This window comes from Erinaceus europaeus, chromosome 7 (assembly GCF_950295315.1).
Source record: "Erinaceus europaeus chromosome 7, mEriEur2.1, whole genome shotgun sequence".
Classification (NCBI taxonomy): domain Eukaryota; kingdom Metazoa; phylum Chordata; class Mammalia; order Eulipotyphla; family Erinaceidae; genus Erinaceus; species Erinaceus europaeus.
Window position 1 is genome coordinate 27548732 of NC_080168.1, and position 22873 is coordinate 27571604.

Here is a 22873-nt window from a genome sequence, read left to right on the forward strand (position 1 = left end):
AGTGTAGCGTACGCAGTGGCTGTTTTTCTTGCCTGTAGGGATTGGAACCAGAAAGACTAAAAAAAAAAAAAAAAAAAATTTAAAGGCAGTGTGTGAGTGCGTAAGGGCCCCCTGGCGAATATCCAACCGCTCGGAGTGCGCCTGCGCCAGGCCTTAGGCGAGTTGGTTGCCAGGCAACCGCGGAGTTGCGATTCTTGCTCCTGGCTGCGGTCTGGGTTATGGCTAAATTCGTGCTCGCGGGTGAGCGATCCCTGCAACTTTCCGCAGATCACTCAGAACACTGACAGCTGCTCACCTCCCATAATAGCTTGGCCAGTGGCCTTCTTATTTTGGCTTCTGATGTAGCAACGTCACTGTATGGCAACTCTATATGGACCACCCCCAGGCTTCCTTAGGCATAAATTCAAAGACGTGTTACAGTGACTCTGCGGGAAACTGGGGATACAGTGGAGAGAGGGGCGCGGTGCGGGGCAAATTATATCCTTGTCTTTGAGAAACTTGCGACCTTATGGAATAGAGGAGCAGTCGTTCTGATATCCTGCGGTTACTGCAGAGAGAGAGAAATGCACAGGGCTCTCTACAAAATGTTATTGGTAGGGCTTTGTGAAGGTTCCTGATAAGGAAGCCATGGCAGAAAATGCCACGACCGGTGTAAGTCCTGTAACCCAAATGGACAATGTAGATGTAAAAGTAATAAGTGAACCTTGAATTGGTTCTGAGCAAACGTCAGAATATTCTGTCTCAAGTGGACCAAGTACAGTTGCATGTTAAAAACAATGAACTGCTGAAGATGTTTTAAATTTAAAAATATTGATAGCTCACTTGGATAGTGTACCTGCTTTGCTAGGGATGTGACTCGGGTTCAAGACTTGCCTCCACTGCGTTGTACTTTGTGCTGTGATACTTATAATATTCTTAGATAATTGAGTAGATGGACATGAACATAAAAGGAGGGAGTGTTGGTAAACGCGAGTATTTGCTGAGTACTTAGGAGATGTTCAGGAGGTGATGAAAAAGACAGCAGGGTTTAGATACCAAGATAAGAGATGAGTCTGCCGTGAAAGTACATATTTCTACTTAAAAAAAAAAGAGTTGAGAGGAGCAGGGTTTGGGGAGTGTACCTGGTAAAGCACACAAAGGGAGGTTGAGACTCACAGTCTCCACCTGCAGGAGGGAAGTTTCATGAGGTGCAGAACAGTGCTGCAGCTGTGTGTGTGTGTGTGTGTGTGTGTGTGTGTGTGTGTGTGTGTGTGTGTGTGTGTGTGTGTGTGTGTGTGTGTGTGTGTGTGTGTGGTGTAAGGGGTGGTGGCTCTCTAGCAAAAGAAAAAAAAAAAAGGAAAAAGAAAGTCACTGGCAGCAGCAGAGTAGTTCTGGAGGGACCTAATCCTGGTGGTGAAAGAAAAAAAAGACAAAAGTAAAGGAGGTTGCTGGGGGCGAGGGGGAGGCGGGAAGTGAGGTATAAAGATGAGGTACCTTTTAGCCTTTTAACATGTTAACTTTTAATGAATTGACAGAAAATAGGAAGCTATAAAACATAATGGATTATGACTAGAGGAGTAAAAAAGTCTATAATGAGTGACCCTTCCATAGTTAGTGTTTCAAATTTACAAAAGAGGAGCAATTGCTACCAAGAGACAATAAAAAAACAGTAAAAAGAATTCATTTACAATTCATAAGATCTAGGTCCTTGGCAACCAAGAGATTTTCAGGAAGAATCAAGTTGCAGTTGAATAAGAAATTAAAGTAAAGGGTAGTGGATAGCAAAATATCTTTTAAGAAATGTTAATGGGAAATGCATTTAGAAGGCAGTAGTTAAAAGAGAACGTGGACTTTTGGTTTTAAAGCAGGGAGAGCTTAAATATAACAGGGTTAAATATGGTGGAAATGAGTTGTTAGAAATAGAGATAAATCAAGGACCCTGGTCCAAGCCTCCAGTCCCCAACCTTCGTGAGTGATGAAGCAGTGCTGCAGTCTTTCTCCTTCTCTCTCTCTCTCTCTTCTCTCTCCTCTCTCTCCTCTCTCTCTCTCTATATATATATATGCGTGTGTGTGTGTGTGTGTGTGTGTGTGTGTGTGTGTGTATCTCCCCCTACCCTCTCGATTTCTGGCATTCTCTATCCAATAAATAAATGAAGATAATAAAAATTTTTAAAAGAAATAGAGATAAATGTTAGAGAGATAGTCAGTTGAGCAGAGCAGTACAGTGACAAGGAATCAGAGTGTCCTTTACATGAATTAGAAGAAGAAAAAAAGATAAGTCCAAATATATATAAATATGTAGGCATGATGCCAGGAAGTTGGAGAATTTTCTAGTCCTCACCTTTTTGTATAATTTTGCTCAAAAATAGAAATTTAATATTGTTTATTGTCTTCTGATACTACAAAACAATAGTGGAGAGAAGAAAGAGGTTTAAAGGAAGTGATACAATAAGGCACAATAATTGTGGAGAGCAGGAAAGAGTGCTGCTAAGACAAAGAGAGCCATCACCAGGCCAGAGCTAAGGGACATAGTTGAGTGTGGTGACTATGAATTTACATTGTCACTCCTTTGCTTGATTCTACCATGTTTCTTCAGTGTACTTAAGAAATGAACCTAGGCCAAAAACAAACAAAAAAAAATACCCGTTGGGTTTATCCAGGTGAAGGATTGATTTGCCATAAGTATAATGAGAGAAAATAATCGCAGACGTGATCCATAAAGTGGTTTGAACTGATGGATTATGGATGAAAACTGGATAAAGCAGCTGGTAGAGGAGAGGCTGAGAGGGGTTGATTACTTAGACATGTCCCTATAAGGCTGAAGAGCTAGTGTTTGGCAGTTCCTGGTGGAAAGTGTTATATATAGACAAATTTGCTTTTGGTTCCTGCACCCCCTATTCTGTCGCACCCCAATCCTACACACATTGCTGTTTTTTGGTTATTTATTTAATTTATTTATTTTTTAAATTTATTTACCAGAGCACTGCTCAGCTCTGGTTTATGGTGGTGCAGGGGATTGAACCTGGGACGTTGGAGCTTCAGGCGTGAGAGTCTGTTTGCATAACCATTATGCTATTTACCCCTGCCTGGTGTTTTTTTTTTTTTTTTTAAGATTCTATATGTTATGGCTACAAAGCCTGCACCTTGGGTCCTTATATAGAGCATGTAAACTATCTGTTGCTTACATGCACTTAAATGTACTAGAGACAACTGCAGCTGTCCTCGGCTATGATTAAACCTCATACCATGATTTCTCTCTGGCAAGATCAAGATCTTACTCGGAAAAAAATAGTAAACTAGAGGTTATCTCAAGATGTTCTCTCTCCTTCATCACCTTCTCCTGTACTCCATGTCACATACATTGAAGCCACATGTGACTTTATCACCTCTCCTCTCTCGACAGTGCTTCTCAGTAGTTATCAATGAACAAGATAGATTAGTAACTCATAATGAGCAGTAGGACAGCCTTTTAGAGGATGTGAGCTTTGACCTGGTTCTGTTGGAAAGTAAATATGCAGGGGCTGGGCAGACAGCATAATGGTTATGCAAAAGGCTCTCTTGCCTGAGACTCTGAAGTCCCAGATTCAATCCCCAGTTCCACCATAAGCCAGAACTTAGCAGTGCTCTGGTCTTTCTCTCTTGCATATTAAAATAAACAAAAATTACAAAAAAAAAAAAAAAAAGGAAAATAAAGTAAGTAAATACTGAGTAGTCTTTTCCTTTATACATTTGATTAAGATGAACTTCGGGAGTTGCACACGTGGTGCGGAGCTACTTCTTGCGTAAGGATCCCAGTTCGAGCCCCCTGCTCCCCACCTACAGGGGCGTCGCTTCACAAGCGGTGAAGCAGGTCTGCAGGTGTCTATCTTTCTCTCCCCCTGTGTCTTCCCCTCCTCTCTCCATTTTTCTCTGTCCCACCCAACGACATCAATAACAACAACAAAAATAACCACAACAACAATTTTTAAAAAGGAGGCAGCAAAAGGGAAAATAAATAAATAAAAACACCATGAAAAAGATGACGAACTTCTATGAAATCTATTCTTACTGCTTTATTGAAGCTAATATGGCGTTAGATAATGTAAGTCTGTGTTATAAAATGTGATTGTTTGCAGTACAGTTTCTGATCTCCCTGTGACAGATGTCTGCAGAACACCCTCAGCCCAAGTTTAGCTGCTTTTCCATCATCATGTACCCCCCCATAAACCCTTTCTACCTCCTGCCTTCCTCTACTTCCCCAGACTCCTTTGCTTCGCTGCAGTACAACACACCCAGTTCAAGTTTCATTTTTATGTTTTCCCTTGCTGTCCTTGCTTCTAAAATTAGATCTACAAGTGAGATCGTGCAAGTGTTTGTCCTTCTCTTCCTGGCTTATCTCACTTAACATGCTTCCAAGTCCCATCCAAGATGAGGCAAAGGAGATGGCGTCATCATTTCATTGTGTATATGTGCCACGAGTTTCACAGCCACTCATCTCTTGCTGGATGTCTGGGTTGCTTCATTCAAAGTTTAAGTCTATTAAGAGTGTAGGTATAGATAAATCTCTTTGGATAGGTGTTTTTGTTTGCTTTGGATGAATATCCAGGAGATTTATGGGTCATCAGGTAGGTAAATTTCTAGTGTTCTGAGAAATCTCCAGACTGTTATCCACAAGAGTTGGATCAATTTAAATTCCCACCAACAGTGCAGAAGGGTTCATTCCCCCACCCCCAGATCCTCCCTGCCATTTGTTGTTACTATCCTTTCTAAGGTATAACATTCTCACCAGTGTAAAGTGGTATCTCATTGTTGTCTTTATTTGCATTGCTCTGAAATTCACTGTTTTTTTTAAATTTATTTTCCCTTTTGTTGCCCTTGTTGTTTTTCATTGTTATTGTAGTTATTACTGTTGTCGTTGTTAGATAGGACAGAGAGAAATGGAGAGAGGAGGGGAAGACAGAGAGGAAGAGAGAAAGACAGACACCTGCAGACCTGCTTCACCACTTGTGAAGTGACTCCCCTGCAGGTGGGGAGCCGGGGGTTTGAACCGGTATCCTTAATGCCAGTCCTTGCGCTTCACTCTACGTGTGCTTAACCTACTGCGCTACCACACGACTCCCTGAAGTTCACTGTTTTAATGCACAGGATTTGTATACCTGAGACCCCAGAGGTCCCAGGTTCAATCCCTGGCACCAACATATGCTAGAGCTAAGCAGTGATACAGTTTCTCTCTCTTTCGAAAGAATAAATTTCTAAAAAAATAAATATAACTAATTAATTCTACGGTTGGGTGGCAAATGCTTAGCTATCTGATAATCTCTGTGTGATGAAAGAAAACATCATTAATTTGAACTTTTTTAGGTAGAGCCGATTGCCCATATTATGCTAAAGCAGAACTTCTGGCAGACTATTTGCACAAGAATCTTCCTGAATTTCAGATACATAAAATTACACAGCATCCTCATGTTTGGGAGGTAAGAATTTCTCAGTTTGTTAAACTCACACATGCACACAAATATGTTTTAATATGGTTAAATATTACCTAATGTATTAGATATAATGAATGCTTATATACTATATATATATACATATATATATACATATACATACACATACGTACAGGTTGGTTGTCCAGGTTTCACCACTGCAAATTGATTTTTTTTTTCAGATAGAGATAAAGGTGGGTCTAGGTGGTGGCACACCTGGTTGAGCACATATATTCCAGTGCTGAAGGACCCAGGTTCAAGCCCCTAGTCCTCTCACCTGTCAAGGAGAAGCTTCATAACCAGTGAAGTAGTGCCATAGCTATCTCTCTCTCTCTCTCTCCTTTGCTATCTCCCCCTTCCCTTTCAACTTCTCTCTGTATCTATCCAAATAAATAAAAAAAATTTTTTTGAAAAAAAGGAAAAAAGAAAAAGAAAGGACATAGAGATAGAGAGAGGGAAATATACCACAGCCTGACACTCTCCCAAGGCACCAGAGGCCAGGCTCCATCCTGGGTTGTACACTTCACAAAGCAGGTATGCTATCTGGGTTAGCTGTCTTGGTGACTACAGATATTTTTTCCAGATACAGACAAGTAGAGAGACAGAGATAGAGAGTGAAAGAGACCACAGCACTGAAGCTTCCTTCAGTGTAGCAGGAGCCAGGCTCAAACCTGGGTCGTGCATGTTGTAAAGCTGCACACTATCTAAGTGAGCCATTTCACCAAAACTCTACAGACAGTGTGATGCTAATAAATGTAATATTCACTTTTCCATCTCAATACATTGCCTACATATTTTTTTTCCGATTACCCCATAGAGCAAGCAAGACCCCAGTCAGTAAGTAGAATTCATTCAGTTGTTCTTCCCCCACCAAGAACACTGGCACCATATATTTTATTCCCCTTCGGTATTGACTTACAGTGACTTGCCATGCCTGTTTATTTGCAATACTCTTTTGGGGGGACTCTATTCCCAAAGAAACAGATTGAGATGAAGATTTCATCAAAGGAGATGACTTTACTGGAGAATGTGCTTGGAGCCATGTCACAGGAAGAGGTGAAGGTAGCGTGACTGGGCAGTGGAAAAAGTTGAGCACGTAGAGCTGCCACACGGGCCTCAGCAGGTCCTGTGGGCAGCTCAGGTCAATTCCTCCCTTTGGAGATACTCCAGGTATAGACAAGGAGGCTAGACTTTTGCATGGCCAAGGCTAACATTTGCTGAGAGGGACTTCAACTCGGGCAAAATGACTCCCGTTGACTGAGGTCAGTTTCTGCAGAGGGAATCAGTACACTGGTAGCTAAAGGACAGCTTGCCTTGGTGGAAGAAGACACTGCACTGCCTATGACAGGATCCACTCAGCTGGCCACTTGTAGCATTTGGAGCCACATGCTCCTGAAAGTCACGCATCCACAAGGAATTCTTTCAGGGCTCCAGTTGGTCTCTAAAGGAACATATCTGCTAGGGTACTTGGTGCTTCTTTGATGATTCTCGAACACCCACTGTTACCTTGGCCTCTTAAAAAATTATTACTGATTTTAATAGTGGTTTATAAGATTATAAAGTTACAGTGGTACACTGCATCCACGCATCACCAAACTTCTGTGCCCCTCCTCCACCTCCACCAACAATATCCACCATAGTTCTCACAAAGAGAATTTGGTTCTTTTTTATTTTATTTTATTATTATTATCATTTGTCTCCAGGGTCATTGCTGGAGGTTGGTGCCTGCACTGCACTTCTAATCCACTGTTCCTGGAGGCTTTTTCCCCCTTTGTTGCCCTTGTTGTTTGTTGTCATTGTTGTTATTGTTGTTGTTGTCGTTGCTGTCATTGTTGTTGGATAGGGCAGAGAGATATCGGGAGAGAAGGGAAAGACAGGGGGAGAGAACGATTGACACCTGCAGACCCGCTTCACCACTTGTGAAGTGAACCCCCTGCAGGTGGAGGGCCTGGGGCTCAATCGGGATTCCTGAGCGGGTCCTTGTGCTTTGCGCCATGTGCACTTAACCCACTGCGCAACCGCCCAACCCCCGAGAATTTGGTTCTTTTATTGCAGAATTTTATCATTCCAGTTTCCAGATAGTACATAACAGAATGTCATATAACTGTGCTGGCCTAGGATGAATAGTCACACTGTGATGTCAGCCCTCTCTCACCAGTATCACCAGTACTGTCCTTACCAGTTTGGGGATTGTAGTGTATTCTAGACTTTTCCAGAGAATATGGCTGACAAGCAAGTTTTCTAGTCTTCCACACTAACATTTTCTTTTTTATGAATTTTTAATTTTTAATTTTTTTTTTTTTTTTGTCTCCAGGGTTATTGCTGGGACTCGGTGCCTGCACTATGAATCCACTGCTCCTAGAGGCTATTTTTTCCCTTTCATTGCCCTTGTTATCATTGTTGTTGTTATTGTTATTGTTGTTATTGCTGTCATTGTTGTTGGATAGGACAGAGAGAAATGGAGAGAGGAGGGTAAGACAGAGAGGGAGAGAGAAAGATAGACACCTGCAGACCTGCTTCACCACTTGTGAAGTGACCCCCCTGCAGGTGGGGAGCTGGGGGCTCGAAGCTCGATCCTTGAGTGGGTCCTTGTGCGTTGTGCCACCTGCGCTTAACCTGCTGCCCTACCGCCTGCCCCCCCCCCCCAGCATGCCCATTTTTTAAGAGTTTCCCCCCTCTTCTGCCATTGTCTTCCATGGCAGGTCTGGTATTTCTATTTCAGTTAAAGGGCATCACTACCTACTCCATGCTTCTGGAAGGCATTCTAGCACTATGATACCACTATGTTCTGAGAAGAGAACATAGCCAGAGAAGAGTGACTCATTTTGGTTAAGTCTCCCTTTCCTAACTTTCAGTTCTTCTACTAATTCAATACACTCAGAACTCAGTCCTACATATGTTCTCCCATCTTCCTCCAGGATTTCAGCATGGCCTACTTCATGATGTAAGTTGTTATGGGGGGGCAAGACCCTTCCTCCTAAAAGCAAGCATGTCACTGGTGACTAGAGGAACCTTAGTGGATTCTTGCACAGCACAACATGTGACAAAAACAGAGAGATTTTCCACACTAGTAAGGGAAATCGATTTTTACAGTTTTATCTGAAGGATCGTTTCACTATTCGTGCCTCCAAGAAATGTTACTATGCACAATGTCCATAGGAAGAGTGTTGCTTTCTTTACTCAGCTCTGTCACTGGAAGGTGTGGTCTCCACAAAACCAGATTAACGATGATCTAAACTTTCTCTAATAAATGTTATCATCAGAAATCTGCAAATGTTTAGCTTGGTGATTTAGTATGAATGCTGTGAACTGTACTCACATGACAGGGGAACAATATTAAATCTATATGTTCCTAAGGCTTGAAATACTTCATATAGAAGAACAAGGAAAAAAAATCAAATGGACTTTTGGTGAATGATATTATATTGGGAGCTGAGGCCATCTGCAAACTACACATTTGTACTCCAGATTTTCTCAGCAAGAGAGCAACTTCAGGGCCGGGGAAATGTGTACAGTGGCAGCGTACATGTGAGAGGTCACAGGTTCAATTTCTGGGAATGCCAATAACCAAAAGTGAGTGCTGCTTTTAAAGAAGAAAAAACAAAAAAAAAAAAAAAAAAAAAAGAGGAAGACAAAGATTTCAAAATTTTTTAGCATTTTCTTTATTTGTTATTATTAGTGATTTAATATTGATTTTCTAAATGACAGGAGTATAATTCAACACCATTCCCACCACCAGAGTTCTGTGTCCCAATTCCTTTCACTGGAAACTGCAGTAGTTCTCCCAAGGTCACAGATACGAGTTGATATATATATATATATATATATATATATATATATATATATATATATATCCATCTTTTCTATGGTCCTGCCTCCTCTTCCTTTTTAAATCACACCTACACCTGTTACTACTTCCAAGTGTCTTTCTTTTTCTTCTCTTCTTTCTCCAGGTCCTGATAGTCCTCTAGCTATCTTCCCCTAACGTCTCTCCTCCTCTGGATATATGAACACATTTTCTTTTCTTTTCTTTTCTTTTCTTTTCTTTCTTTTCTTTCCTTTCTTCTTCTTCTTCTTCTTCTTCTTCTTCTTCTTCTTCTTCTTCTTCTTCTTCTTCTTCTTCTCCTTCTCCTTCTCCTTCTCCTTCTCCTTCTCCTTCTCCTTCTCCTTCTCCTTCTCCTTCTCCTTCTCCTTCTCCTTCTCCTTCTCCTTCTTCTTCTTCTTCTTCTTCTTCTTCTTCTTCTTTTTTTACCAGAGCACTGCTCAGGTGGTGCAAGGGATTGAACCTTACTTCAAGCATGAACATCTCTTTTCACAACCGTTATGCCATTATGATATCTATCCCCCTCCTCGCCCCCTGCCCAACCAACCAAAAAATTTTATGGGGTGCAGAAAGTAAAAGGTAGAAAGAAGGTCTGGCTTCTGTAATTGCTTCTCTGCTGGGCATGGACATTGGCAGGTTGATCCATACCCACAGTCTGTAAAGAAAAACTTCTATGGGAGTCAGGCGGTAGCGCAGCGGGTTAAGCGCAGGTGGCGCCAAACTCAAGGACTGGCAAAAGGATCCAGGTTTGAGCCCCCGGCTCCCCACCTGCAGGGGAGTCAATTCACAGGCAGTGAAGCAGGTCTGCAGGTGTCTGTCTTTCTCTCCTCTTCTCTGTCTTCCCCTCCTCTCTCCATTTCTCTCTGTCCTATCCAACAATGACATCGATAATAACTACAACAATAAAACAACAAGGGCAACAAAAGGGAATAAATAAATAAATAAAATTTTTAAAAAATTAAAAAAAAACTTCTATTTGCAAAAAAAAATTCTTACTTACATTGTGACTCATGTCATCACTACATTTTTCGATTTAAAGATATCTAAATATTATTTTGTATATACCATGGTAATAAAGAAAACAAGTTAGTATTTTAGTGTTTGGATTCTAAAGTATGAATGCAATTTTGGGGGAGATATAATGTGTGACTTCACTTGAAATATCATTCAACAGGACTGGCTGAAAGACTTATGTGAGAAGAATAACTGGAGACACCAGAATTCCCCTATCATCTGGAGAGAGCTGTTGGATCGTGGAGGCAAGGGTTTGCTGTTGGGAGGGTATAATGAGTTCCTAGAGCACGCCCAGGTACACACATTGATTCCTCTGCTCGGAACATGAGTGTTCTCTTGCAGTGTTTCATGTGTCGTGATTTCAAAGGGATTCCCTTAGCTCTTCTTTCCCCCCCAACATGTAGCTTTACTACGGTGTCACCTCTAGCATGACCACTGAGCTGATGAAGACAATTGCCGGAGAGAACCTGAAGGCACATTCGAAAAAAGAGCAGGAGACAGAAGTTCTGAAAAGTTTTGTCAGCCCCTTGAATGTCTGGATTACAAGGTATGGCTGTGTCAATTCCGGGGTATAAAAATTTTATCTTTAGAAAGGACAAAATGGACCAGCAAACTAGCTCCCCTAGATAGTGGACTGCTTTGTTGTCTGTGCAGATAAGGTTAGAACCAGGCCCCAACCATGGAGGAAGTTTCTGTACTGTGGTGTGTCTCTCTTTGGCGTGTGTGTGTGTGTGTGTGTGTGTGTGTGTGTATGTGTAGGTATCTGAATAAACTCGGCCTGAACTGTTGAACCATCAATGACAAAAAAAAAAGGTGGGGGAGGAGGGAGTATGAAGTTGAATGGAATTGGTGAACCTCCTTTTTTTTTTTTATTGCTGGGGCTTAGTGCCTGCACTACAAATCCACTGCTCTGAGAGGTCATTTTTCCCATTTTATTGCTCTTGTTGTTGTTACTGTTATTGGCGGCATTGCTGTTGTTGTTGGATAGGACAGAGAGAAATAGAGAAAGGAGGGGAAGACAGAGAGGGGGAGAGAAAGATAGACACCTGCAGACCTGCTTCACTGCTTGTGAAGGGACCCTCCTGCAGGTGGGCAGCTGGGGGCTCGAACTGGGATCCTTGTAGCAGTCCTTGCACTTTGAGCCATGTGCACTTAACCCACTGCGCTACCAGTCGCCCAACCCCCCAATTTCCTTTTTTATTTCTTAATATCTTACTATTTTAATGAAGGAGATATACAGAGAGGAAGATATGGATAAACCAGAGCATGCTCAGCTGTAGCCTGTGGTGGTGCTGGTGACTGAACCTGGAGCCTCAGAGCCTCAGGCAGAAAAGTCTTTTGCAGAATCTTTATGCTGCCTCTCCAGCTTGAGCTGGTGAATTCCTTTATCTCTTTAAGAGGAAATGATCGTGTAATTCAAGAAATAAGACACATTTCTCATCTGTTTCCCCATCAGGCTTGTCACTAGGGCTCAGTGCCCACATGACTCCGCCACTAAACAGTATTTGTTTTTCCCTCTAGATTAGGGGTGGGGGCCTGAGGGCAGTACACAGCCTCCAAACCATTCAGTGTGATCCTGCCAAGGCCCTGCTCACTCGAGGAGCTTTTTCCATAACAACATTAAGTTGCTAATTTTTAAGTTGGTAAATTTGTATGGTCTGTGAATGATGTTATAAATAGCCAAACGGCCCTTGGCAGAGAAAAGTTTCCCCCATCCTTGTGCTAGATTGAAGGTGAAAGACAGGGAGTGGTAGAGAGAGGAGAAGAGAGATACCGAAGCACTGTCCCACCCCACCATTCCTGAAGCCCCTCCTCAGGCACTCCCTGTGGTCACTAGGAGCTCCAACCCAGGGTTTTTTGTTTGTTTGTTTGTTTGTTTGCCACAGGGTTGTTGCTGGGGCTCAGAGCCTGCACTACGAATCAACTGCTCTCCGTAACTTTTTTTTTCTTCTTGTTTTTATTTGACAGGACAGAGAGAAGTTGACAGGGATGGGGAGATGGGAGGGAGAAAAGAAAATACCTGGGGCCAGGTGGTGGCATACCTGGTTGAGTGCATATGTTACAGTGTGGAAGGACCCGGGTTTGAGGCCCATCCCCACCTGCAGGGGGAACGCTTCAGAAGTGGGGAAGCAGGGCTGCAGGGTGTCTCTGTCTCTCCCCCTCTTTGTCTCCCCCTTCCCTCTCTATTTCCAGCTGTCTTTATCCAATAACTAAAGATAATTAAAAAGAAAAAAGTTACAAAAATAGATTCCTGCTGACCTGCTCCACCGCTCGCGTTCCCCCTTGCAGGCGGGGAGTGGGGTGGGGGGGTGGGGCTTGAACCCAGGTCTTTGCACATGGTGCTGTGTGCACTTAACTGGGTGCACCACCACCCGTCTCCCCTCTGCCTCAGGTACTTTTGCCTGGCAGCATGTATGTTCTACCAGGTGAGTCACCTTCTAATTGCTGACAGTTCTTTTAAGATTTGCCTTCTGGGTGGAGGGTAGATAGCATAATGGTTATGCAAGCAGACTCTCATGCCTGAGGTTCCAAACTCCCAGGTTCAGTCTGCCGCACCACCATAAGCCAGAGCTGAACAATGTTCTGGTAAAAAAAAAAAAAAAAAAGATTTGCCTTCTATATGCTCTATTTTATTTGAACACCCTTAAAAATAGGCACCTCTGGGGGGTCAGGCGGTGGCATGCCTGGTTAAGCACACACATTGCAGTGTGCAAGATTTCAGTATCAAAGCCCCTGGTCCCCACCTGCAGGGGGAAAGCTTCACAAGTGGTGGAGCAAGGCTGCAGGTGTCTCTCTGTCTCTCTGTCTCTCTCCCTCTCTGTCTCCTTCTCTCATCTCAATTCTTCTCTGTCTCTATCCAATAATAAATAAATAAAAACATTTTTTTAAAAAACCATATTACCTAGGGAATATCTTCAAAATGGCCAGAGGAAGGATGGGTTCGTTGTGTGAATTTCTTTGTTCTCTATTGACAACTAGCCTTAAATACACACACACACACACACACACACACACACACACACATATATTTATATATATACTTTGTATACCTAAGATATCAAATCACTTTGTCAGTACTCACACAGATGTTGCTACAAGGCTGGGGAGGGTGGGGAGGGACAACAGATCCAACCGGTATAATCCAGCTTTGTATTTTGCTTAGTGCGTCGGGTCCAACCTGCCACCACTTAATTCCCATCCTGGCCAGTGGTGAAGTGTTTGGCCCGCACACGGAAATCAGTATCACTCTCTTCGACAACAAGAAGACTGAATACATCCTCAACATCATGGCCAAGCACACTGGGGAGCTGGTATTTCCGCTCCTGCAGAGTGTGTCAGTCTGCACCCGGGTGGAGGACGCCTTTGACCAGGCCGATGTGATCATCGTTCTGGACGAGTCCCTGGATAAGGATGTGAGCCAGTTAGAGGATTGCATTCGAAGCAGGGTTCCCCTGTGCAGGCTCTACGGGTACCTGATAGAGAAAAAAGCACATGAGTCGGTCAAAGTGCTGGTGGCAGGGAAATCCTTTGTGAATCTGAAGACTGCCTTGCTCACAAAGTACGCCCCGGCCTTCTCTCGCAATATCGTCGCCGTGGCTCTGGGAGTAGAAGGCCAGGCCAAAGCCATGCTGGCCCGAAAACTCAAAACCTCACCTGCCTGTAAGTGAACTCCCCTTCAGGGTTTCTTTTATTTATTTTGACAAATCTGTTGGACAAGAGAGGTACATTTCCACACAGTTCCCACCACCAGACTTTCTGTATCCCACCCCCTCCATTGGAAGCTTTCTTATTCTTTATCCCTCTGGGAGCATGGACCCAGGGTCATTATGGGGTGCAGAAGGTGGGAGTTCTGGCTTCTGTAATTGCTTCCCCGCTGAACATGGGAGTTGGTAGGTCGATCCATACTCCCAGCCTGTCTCTCTCTTTCCCTACTGGGTGGGGATCTGGGGAGGCTGGTTTCCAGGACACATTGGTGGGGTCGTCTGCCCAAGGAAGTCAGGTTGGTGTCATGGTAGCATCTGCAGCTTGGTGGCTGAAAAATAATTAAGATATAAAGAACAATTGTTTAATATTCAGGAAAGGCAACAATAGAGCAAATGAGATTCGGGGTCTCCATTTTGGGAAAAGCTAGGAAGTTTGTTTTAGAGGCTTTACTGATTTTTGCCTGAGCCTGACAGCTAACGTGCAGGCGGGCTAAAGGAATTATCTGGGGAGATAGTGACAGGGTTGGGAATAGGACTAGAAAGCTGTATCAGGGCAGAGAATAGCTCCCAAATATGAGGAAAATATATATTACCATTAACTGTAAACCCCTTCAATCTGATCAGTGGGCCATATTCAACACAGGAGTCTGTGTAACCTCTGCACCCCTGTAGGTCTGTGGTCATAGCTAAGAACATTTTAGGCTGCACTGATTGCAGGACCCGTCTTCCTCGAGTGGCAGAGTATGTGAGCCCAGTCTCCCTTCAAACAGTGGTGCAGTTCAGGTTTCATTTTTGCCTTGAAGCACTGTGATTTCCAGGCAGGTAGGAAGAGCTCTAGGAATAGTTTGTCTGTCTGGAGTAGACAGGGTGAGTGGAGCAGGTGCACAGAGATCATATGACTTGACTTTGGGTGCAGATGTGTTTTTGTGTTACTGGCTTTCATCACTGACTTTGTCCCTCATTGTGTAAATTAATAAACATCTAAGATATCATGAGATTTATTTTTTCAAGCCATAGTCTTTTTTTTTCTTAGTGATTTAAGTGTTTTACAGAATTATGACATTTCGGGGGCATAATTGCACAGCCACACATGGTGTGTGTGAGTCACCATTCAGTCTAACAAAGTTCTGTGCACCCCACCCCAATCATTAATGTCCAGGAGGCAGTTCATCTTTTTTGTTTGTTTTGTTTTTACAAGTTCCTTTGTTTAGGTATCTATATTCTAATCTAGTAGTTGTGAAGGAAAGAATCTCATAATTGTCTTTCACCTATCTGCTTATTTCACTTAGTATAATCGCCTCTAGCTCCATCCATTTTGTTGCAAATGATACAGCCTCATTTTTTGTTTTATTGCAGAATAGTATTCCACTGTATATATACACCTCATAACATCTTTGTCCAGTCATCTGTCTTTGGGCATTTAAGTTGCTTCCATATCTTGTCTGTTGTAACCATGTTCCATGGTTTTCATGCTGAAAGTCGTCAGGTCTATGCTAAAGTGACCCCACCCCATGAGTCCCCAGTGTGACCTACACCATTGTTTAGTCTTGCCGTGTCTCTGTTTCCTCATCTGCAGATTGACAATGTCAGTAGCACCTGCCTCCTAGAACTGAAATCCACATCAGTCACAGTTCCATGAGAGGATAGCTCAGAACAACACCCGGCACATGGCAAATGACTGCAAGGATATTCGGTTTATCACTGGGATTATGATATCCAGGCAGTTCCTATTGTTAATTTTTGAAAGCGTGGACATCTAAAGAGTAGAAGGGTGAATCTGAGCCAGAAAATGGATTGCGGTGTTTTAAAAAGAGAGTGCTGTATACCTGTCCCATTGGTATCTTCAGTTTAGATGCAGAGGTGTGACAGTGTCCATTGAGCAAGCACAGAGATGAAAAACCTTTGCATAGGTCAAATCAGAATGGCATGTGAACCTAAATACAATTCCCTACACTGGGGCGGTAAATGACTTTAGTCAGCCCCTAAGGCATTATAACAAGAGCTGTATTTTTTTGTATAGTTTTGTTTTGTTTACAGTGAAACTCTAAACACATGACTTCCAGTACTGCTTCCAAGTCATTAGTGCTCTGTTCCCAGCATCAGTCCCTACCTCCACCAAAGCTGTACGAATAGTATTCCATCTAAAAAGAAGACAGTTTCTAATCACGTTTATCTCTGCTGTCACCACTGTCTGTGTAAACATTGACCTTTCGCTAAAGATCTGTGATATGTGACCAAAGTGTCAAGATGAAGCTTTTACAAAAATGTAAAATAAGAATGAAGGACTCTCGGGGCCGGGTGGTGGCACACCTGGTTGAGCGCACATGTTACAGTGAGCAAGTACCCAGGTTCGAGCCCCCAGTCCCCACCTGTAGGGGGACAACTTTGTAAGTGGTGAAGCAGGGCTGCTGGTCTCTCTCTGTCTCTCTCCCCTCTCTGTCACCCCCTTCCCTACCCATTTTTGGCTCTCTCTATCTAATAAAGATTGAAAAAAAAAAGTGCCTCTCTTGTGGGCCTGCTGTTGTATTCTCATTCAGAGAGTACTCCTTTTAAAAATATTTTTTTATTTACTTATTCTCAGATAGAGACAGAGAGAAATTGAGAGTTAAGGGGGAGAGACAGAGACAGAGAGACACCTGCAGCCCTGCTTCATCACTTGTGAAGCTTTCCCCCTGCAGGTGGGGACCAGGGGCTTGGACCCAGGTCCTTGTGCACTGTCCTGTGAGCACTTAACCAGGCGCGCCACCACCTGGCCCCCAAGAGAGCACTTCTTAACTTTTGTCAGTCTGCCTACAGCATCCTTAGAGAATGAAGGACTGGCAAACTCTGAGGGCTAGGCAGATGATCCAGACTGTTTGCACATTTGGATAGCACAAACTTGGATGTTTGCTATGTAGGAAAAGAACGAATCTTTAACTAGGTTGAAGGTCTTTTTATATATATATATTCTCATTTCTTATTTGTCTAATTTTTAATTCTTTTCTTCACAGCCATAAAAAATGTGATAATTTGGGGTAACATTAGTGGAACTAACCATGTTGACCTGAGAAAAACCAACATTTACAGATACGACAGCGCTATCTGGGGGCCTCCTCACTACTCGCGCCCCATTTTAAGCTTGATTTTTGATAGGTACAGTATATATGTTTAAGTGAAATGAACCAAAAATGGTGGGTAAATGTGAAATAGTTGTTGTTATCAGTTGTCAAATCATCTTGATGTCTTGGAATCGAACTGACATTTTTCACAGTCATCTTTGACTATGGTCTCTAGTGAAAAAAACAAAAAACAGAAAGCTCCATAGAAATTCAGGTAACCAACTCTTACCCCCAATTTCTTTGATTTTTGAAATCATGATTTTTCGTATTTCAAATTCTCCTTAAGGTGGTTCCCATATTCTCTTAAACTTATTTTGACCAGGGCCCGGTTGGTGATACACCCGGTTTAGTGTACATATTACCAATGCAAAGACCCAGGTTCAAGCCCCTGGCTCCCCACCTCCAGGGGAGACATTTCACAAGTGGTGAAGTGGGTCTTCAGGTGTCTATCGTTTTCTCCCTCCAGCTCCCTGTTCTCTCTCAATTTCTCTCTGTTCTATCTAATAAAGATGAGAGAGAAAGAAAGGAAAGGGAAAAAATGGCCACTGGGAGCGGTGTGTTCATAGTGCTGGCACCAAGACCCAGCTGATAGGAAAGATGATGATGATGATGATGATGATAGGGGGCCGAGCAGTAACACACTGGATTAAACACACGTGGCACAAAGTGCAAAGACCTGCATAAGGATCCCAGTTTGAGTCCTCGGCTCTCCACCTGTAGGAGGGGGTCGCTTCACAGGCAGTGAAGCAGGTCTGCAGGTGTCTATCTTTCTCTTCCCTTCTCTGTCTTCCCCTCCTCTCTCGATTTCTTTCTGTCCTATCCAACAACAACAGCAGCAATAACAATAATAATAACAACCACAATGATAAACAACAACAAGGGCAGCAAAAGAAAAAATAGCCTCCAGGAGCAGTGGATTCATAGTGCAGGCACCGAGTCCCAGCAATAACCCTGAAGGCAAATGATGATAATGATGATGATGATGATGATGATGATAATAATACCTTCTTTTGAGCACAGGCAGATGTAAACTAAATCTTACTAAAGGTAGTGATAGACACCCCAGTTGAATTTAATTGAGACATTTTCAAAATCAAGAAATGGAGATGGTGAGCCGACTGAGACCATGTTGGGTTTCCTGCCGAGAGAGAGAGAGAGAGAGAGAGAGAGAGAGAGAGAGAGAGAATATTAAGAAAGGGTGAAGAGAGCGTTTTCTAGAATCAAGCCTCTTTGGACCTCATAGGACTGTTGGAAGATTAAAGGGTAGTAATACAGGCAAAACTTTGAACTATGCCAGTCACAGCAAACCCCACCACTATGACAAGGTGGAGGAACACCTAAAAGCATCTTCCTACACTGTGCCCTGCTTTCCATTTGCATTCATTTCCATTTGGCCTCCTAACTCTTCTCTCCTTCCTCCATGCCTAGAAAGTATGTGTCCCCATGTTCACAGTCTTAAAGCATCTCTTCACTCTGTTTGCTGCCTGCGTAGAGGTGGTCACTCATGAAGGTTCAGGGTGCTAAATTAGCAGATGAAATCATGTAATGCATCAAAGTTAATGTTTCTATACTCTGCGTTAAATTTTCAGGTCATACAATGCATTACTATTTTACTAATTCTCAAAGTGAATCACTCAATTTTTGTCATACTATGAACTGAAGGCTCCTAGTGATTCTAAGATAGCAGGTAACATTGAACGGATTCTTTGTTACCAAGTAGTTGTTCTTATAGCCAGTGATATCTTTTCCATGTTACATATTTACATTATCATGTTTTATGATATTTCATGATTTTCAACGGACTTTTTATGGGACTGAGGATGCTTGAAGTCATAGTGCATTGTATGGTCATGATTTTTTAAAAAAAATTTGTTTTATTGGGAAGTTAATGGTTTACAGCATAGTCTTTTTATTTATTTATTTATTTATAAAAATGAAACACTGACAAAGCCATAGGATAAGAGGGGTACAACTCCACACAGTTTCCACCACCAGAACTCCATATCCCATCCCCTCCCTTGATAGCTTTCCTATTTTTTAACCCTCCGGGAGTGTGGATCCAAGGTCATTGTGGGATGCAGAATGTGGAAGGTCCAGCTTCTGTAATTGCTTCCCCACTGAACATGGGCATTGAAAGGCTGATCCATACTCCCAGCCTCTTTCCCTAGTGGTGTGGGGTTCTGGGAAATCGGAGCTCCAGGACACATTGGTAGGGTTGTCTGTCCAGGAAAGTCAGGTTGGCGTCATGGTAGCATCTGGAACCTGGCTGAAAAGAGTTAGCATATAAAACCAAACAAGTTGTTGACTAATCATGAACCTAAAGGCTGGAGTAGTGCAGATGAAGAGTTGGGGGGGGGGGTCTCCATTCTGTAGCTAGCTAGTAGGCATATTTTAGTTATATTCCAAAGAGCCTGTGGCTATAATAAGTTTTGTTTTGTTTTTTTCCCCTGAGCCTGAAATCTGATATGCAGGTCAAATCGATGGGGTTTACAGCATAGTCTTTAACACACAGGCACAACTCTCATCTCCCCTTGACTGTTGTCTAGGAGACACAACAGGACACCAGTGTCCCTTCCTTCTGCCCCTCTCTCTCCTTCTCCAGAGTCCTTTGCTTTGGTGCAATACACCACAAACCGTCCTTATGTCCTTCCTCACTGTCCTTTATTCTCAAGTGTCACCTATAAGTGAGGTCATCCAGTAATGGTCTTCCTCTTTCTGGACTGTCTCACCCAACGCGATGCCTTCAGGTTCTGGCCATGATATTGCAAAGAAACTGACCTCATCATTGTAGCAGCTGCCTAGTACTACATTGTGTATTTATCCAAGTTTCTTAGCCAATCGTCTATTGTGGGGCATCTGAATCAGTCCAGGTTTGGGCTATTACAAACTACTGTGCTGTTAGGAACTCTGGTGTGTGTCGGGAGCCATAATGACACTGCACATCACGCCCCTAAGATGGCGCCGGCCACGTGGTGGCTAAACTAGTAAAGCGGTAAACAACTTTGCGGAAGTTGGACGGTCCAACTGAACAGACTGCGTGCTGTACACGTGAACTGTTTTATGATTGGTAGAAGGCTGCATGATCTATGAATGCTGTATGCTTGCTCAATGCCCATTGGCTGACTATGTAACAGTGAAAGGTACTTAAGGTGGCCATAAGAAGGAAATAAAGGGAATTGAGGAAGAAGACTCTGGTGTCCGTGTCGTTGTTGCGGGCCGACAGCAACAGGTGTGCACAGGTCTTTTCAGATAGGTGTTTTTTTATTCCCCTGGGTAAATCCCTAGGAGTGGGCTTGCTGGATCTCAAGGTCCATCTATTTCTAGAGTTCTGGTGACTCTCTAGGCTGTTTCCCATAGGGGCTGCACCAATGTACATCCCTACCAGCAGTGAAAGAGAGTCCCATTTACCTTACAGCCTCGCCAACAGTTGGCATTTCTGTCTTTTCTAATGTGTGACATCCTCATCAGTGTAAAGTGGCATCTCACTGTTGCTTTTATTTGTATTTCCCTAATCACCAGTGACCCTGAGCTTTTTTTTTTCTTCAATATGTAATTGGCCCTTTGGGTCTCTTCTTTGGAGAAGATTTCTGGTTTCTTATACTGAAATCCACTGACCTGAGAGACATTCTTTTTTTCATTTTCATGTATCTTTTCAAAGTAACATTGCTTTCTTTGCCTCCTAACAGTGAATGGATAAACAAAGAATTTGTGGCAGCTTTTAGAAAGCTGACCACCACAGGAAAACAATTTGGAGGCATCTTATCTGCACACAGTATAACTACAACATTGAAATATTGGTATCATGGTTCACCACCTGGAGAGATTGTGTCTTTAGGAGTACTGAGTGAAGGTAAATCGACCTTTTGTATCTTTTAAAATTTGAAAATCTCCATATATGATTCCAGTTACTGCATTTATATCTCTGCCTGTTTACTGTTTAACTTAAAAGTGGTCTGGACTTTCAAAATCCCACAATCATTAGGGCTGGGTGGTGGCGCACCTGGTTGAGCACAGATGTTCCAATGTGCAAGGACCTGAGTTTGAGCCCCCTGTCCCCACCTGCAAGGGGGAAGCTTTATGAGTGGTAAAGCAGTGTTGCAGGTGTCTCTCTGTCTCTCTCCCTATCTCCTCCTACCCTCTTGATTTCTGGCAGTCTCTATCCAATAAATAAAGCTATCAAAAAAGTTCTACAATCATTCATTCCTTCACTCAGGTCTTCATCCAGTTATCCATTCAGAAATTAAAAATAGTTTGATGATAGAGCCAGATATAGAAGTAAAATAGCGGGAGTCGGGCTGTAGCGCAGCAGGTTAAGCGCAGGTGGCGCAAAGCACAAGGACTGGCATAAGGATCCCGGTTCGAACCCCCAGCTCCCCACCTGCAGGGGAGTCGCTTCACAGGCGGTGAAGCAGGTCTGCAGGTGTCTATCTTTCTCTCCTCCTCTCTGTCTTCCCCTCCCTCTCTCCATTTCTCTCTGTCCTATCCAACAACGACAACAACAATAATAACTACAACAATAAAAAACAACAAGGGCAACAAAAGGAAATAAATAAATAAAATAAATATTTTAAAAAAAATTTTTTTAATTAAAAAAAAAGAAGTAAAATAGCTCCATTAAGTTTTCTTTAGTGTATCCCAGCTAAGGTAGGGGAAGCAAGATCAGCAAAAAAATTAGCAATAACTTCCTAAAAAAGGTGGCACTCCAGGAGACCTTTGAGTTGGAGCAAGGCTTACCAGAAAGGCAAGTGGGAATGATACCTGAGCACAGAAGCAAAGATAGGAAAAGGATATGAAGGGACACATCAGAAAGCAACTTAAAGATTGAATGGAATTCCTATCAAAATAGGGAAATAGAACAAACAACTCTGAAATGTGTGTGAGGACAAAGAAGACCATACACAGCCAAAGCAATTCTGACCTGATGGATGGATAAAGAAATTATCGGCTGTACACTCTATATCCCATATATCTATAAATGTGTGATAACAAACTAGTGACAACATTTTTCATAACTCAGATAACAAGAATAATTTTTATTTGATTGAAATATTAAAAAGGGGTAGGGAATTTTATCTGGATTTTATTCTGTTAGTAATAGGTGTTGCTAATCTTTTCGATTTAGAGTTCACCCTCACTGGTGACTGAGAGAAAGAAATCACTAATTTACTGTCTTCTTAGGCCCTAGTTCCGTGGTTGTGCAGGATGCTGGTAGGTTTAAATGCTAAGTTGGGGAAGTGGGTTAACTCCTGGCATAGCATCTAAAGGGTCATGAAAACCTATAAGCAACAGGCAAAAGGAATCCAGACAAAGTAGAAGTGAAACATTTCTTTAGCTCCCGAGGTAGACTTCAGAACCAAACAGGAGCAACGAGGCTGTAGTAAAGAGGACAATAATGATCCTTCCCTAGGGAAACAGAGAGAGGAGAACAGTCAGTGCTTGGAGAGAGGTTCTATCAGTACTTCTAGTGTCAGTGTTTCAGTCCTCTATGGAGAGGAGCTCTCAGAAATGTTGCCCCACCAGTATCATTCAAAATGGTGTACTGTGTCTGTCCTTTCCCACAATACTCAATACAGTTCATTTTTCTGATTTTCTTTGTTACTATTGTTCATTTTTGCTTTGTTTTGTGTTTGCTAACTAGGTCAGTTTGACATTCCTGAAGGAATTGTCTTTTCCATGCCTGTGAAATTTGAGAATGGAACTTGGGTGGCTCTTACAGATATTAAAAATATTAAATTGAATAAAAAATTAATGACCAACATGACAACGGATCTAATTCAGGTAATGTCAAAG

General features: G+C 42.6%; 1 protein-coding gene across 2 annotated transcripts in view; it reads left to right on the forward strand.

Moving 5' to 3' along the window:
- Positions 1–151: 151 nt before the first annotated feature.
- Positions 152–22873, forward strand: part of MDH1B (malate dehydrogenase 1B) — a 36327-nt gene continuing 13605 nt past the window's right edge. For both annotated transcript variants that reach the window (XM_016186884.2, XM_060194054.1), the window contains exons 1-8: positions 152–240; positions 5320–5432; positions 10442–10576; positions 10686–10828; positions 13445–13941; positions 16976–17117; positions 20770–20933; positions 22722–22861. In XM_016186884.2, coding sequence (XP_016042370.1) covers positions 219–240; positions 5320–5432; positions 10442–10576; positions 10686–10828; positions 13445–13941; positions 16976–17117; positions 20770–20933; positions 22722–22861 — 1356 coding nt within the window. In that variant the 5' untranslated portion in view covers positions 152–218. The remainder of the gene's footprint in view (positions 241–5319; positions 5433–10441; positions 10577–10685; positions 10829–13444; positions 13942–16975; positions 17118–20769; positions 20934–22721; positions 22862–22873) is intronic.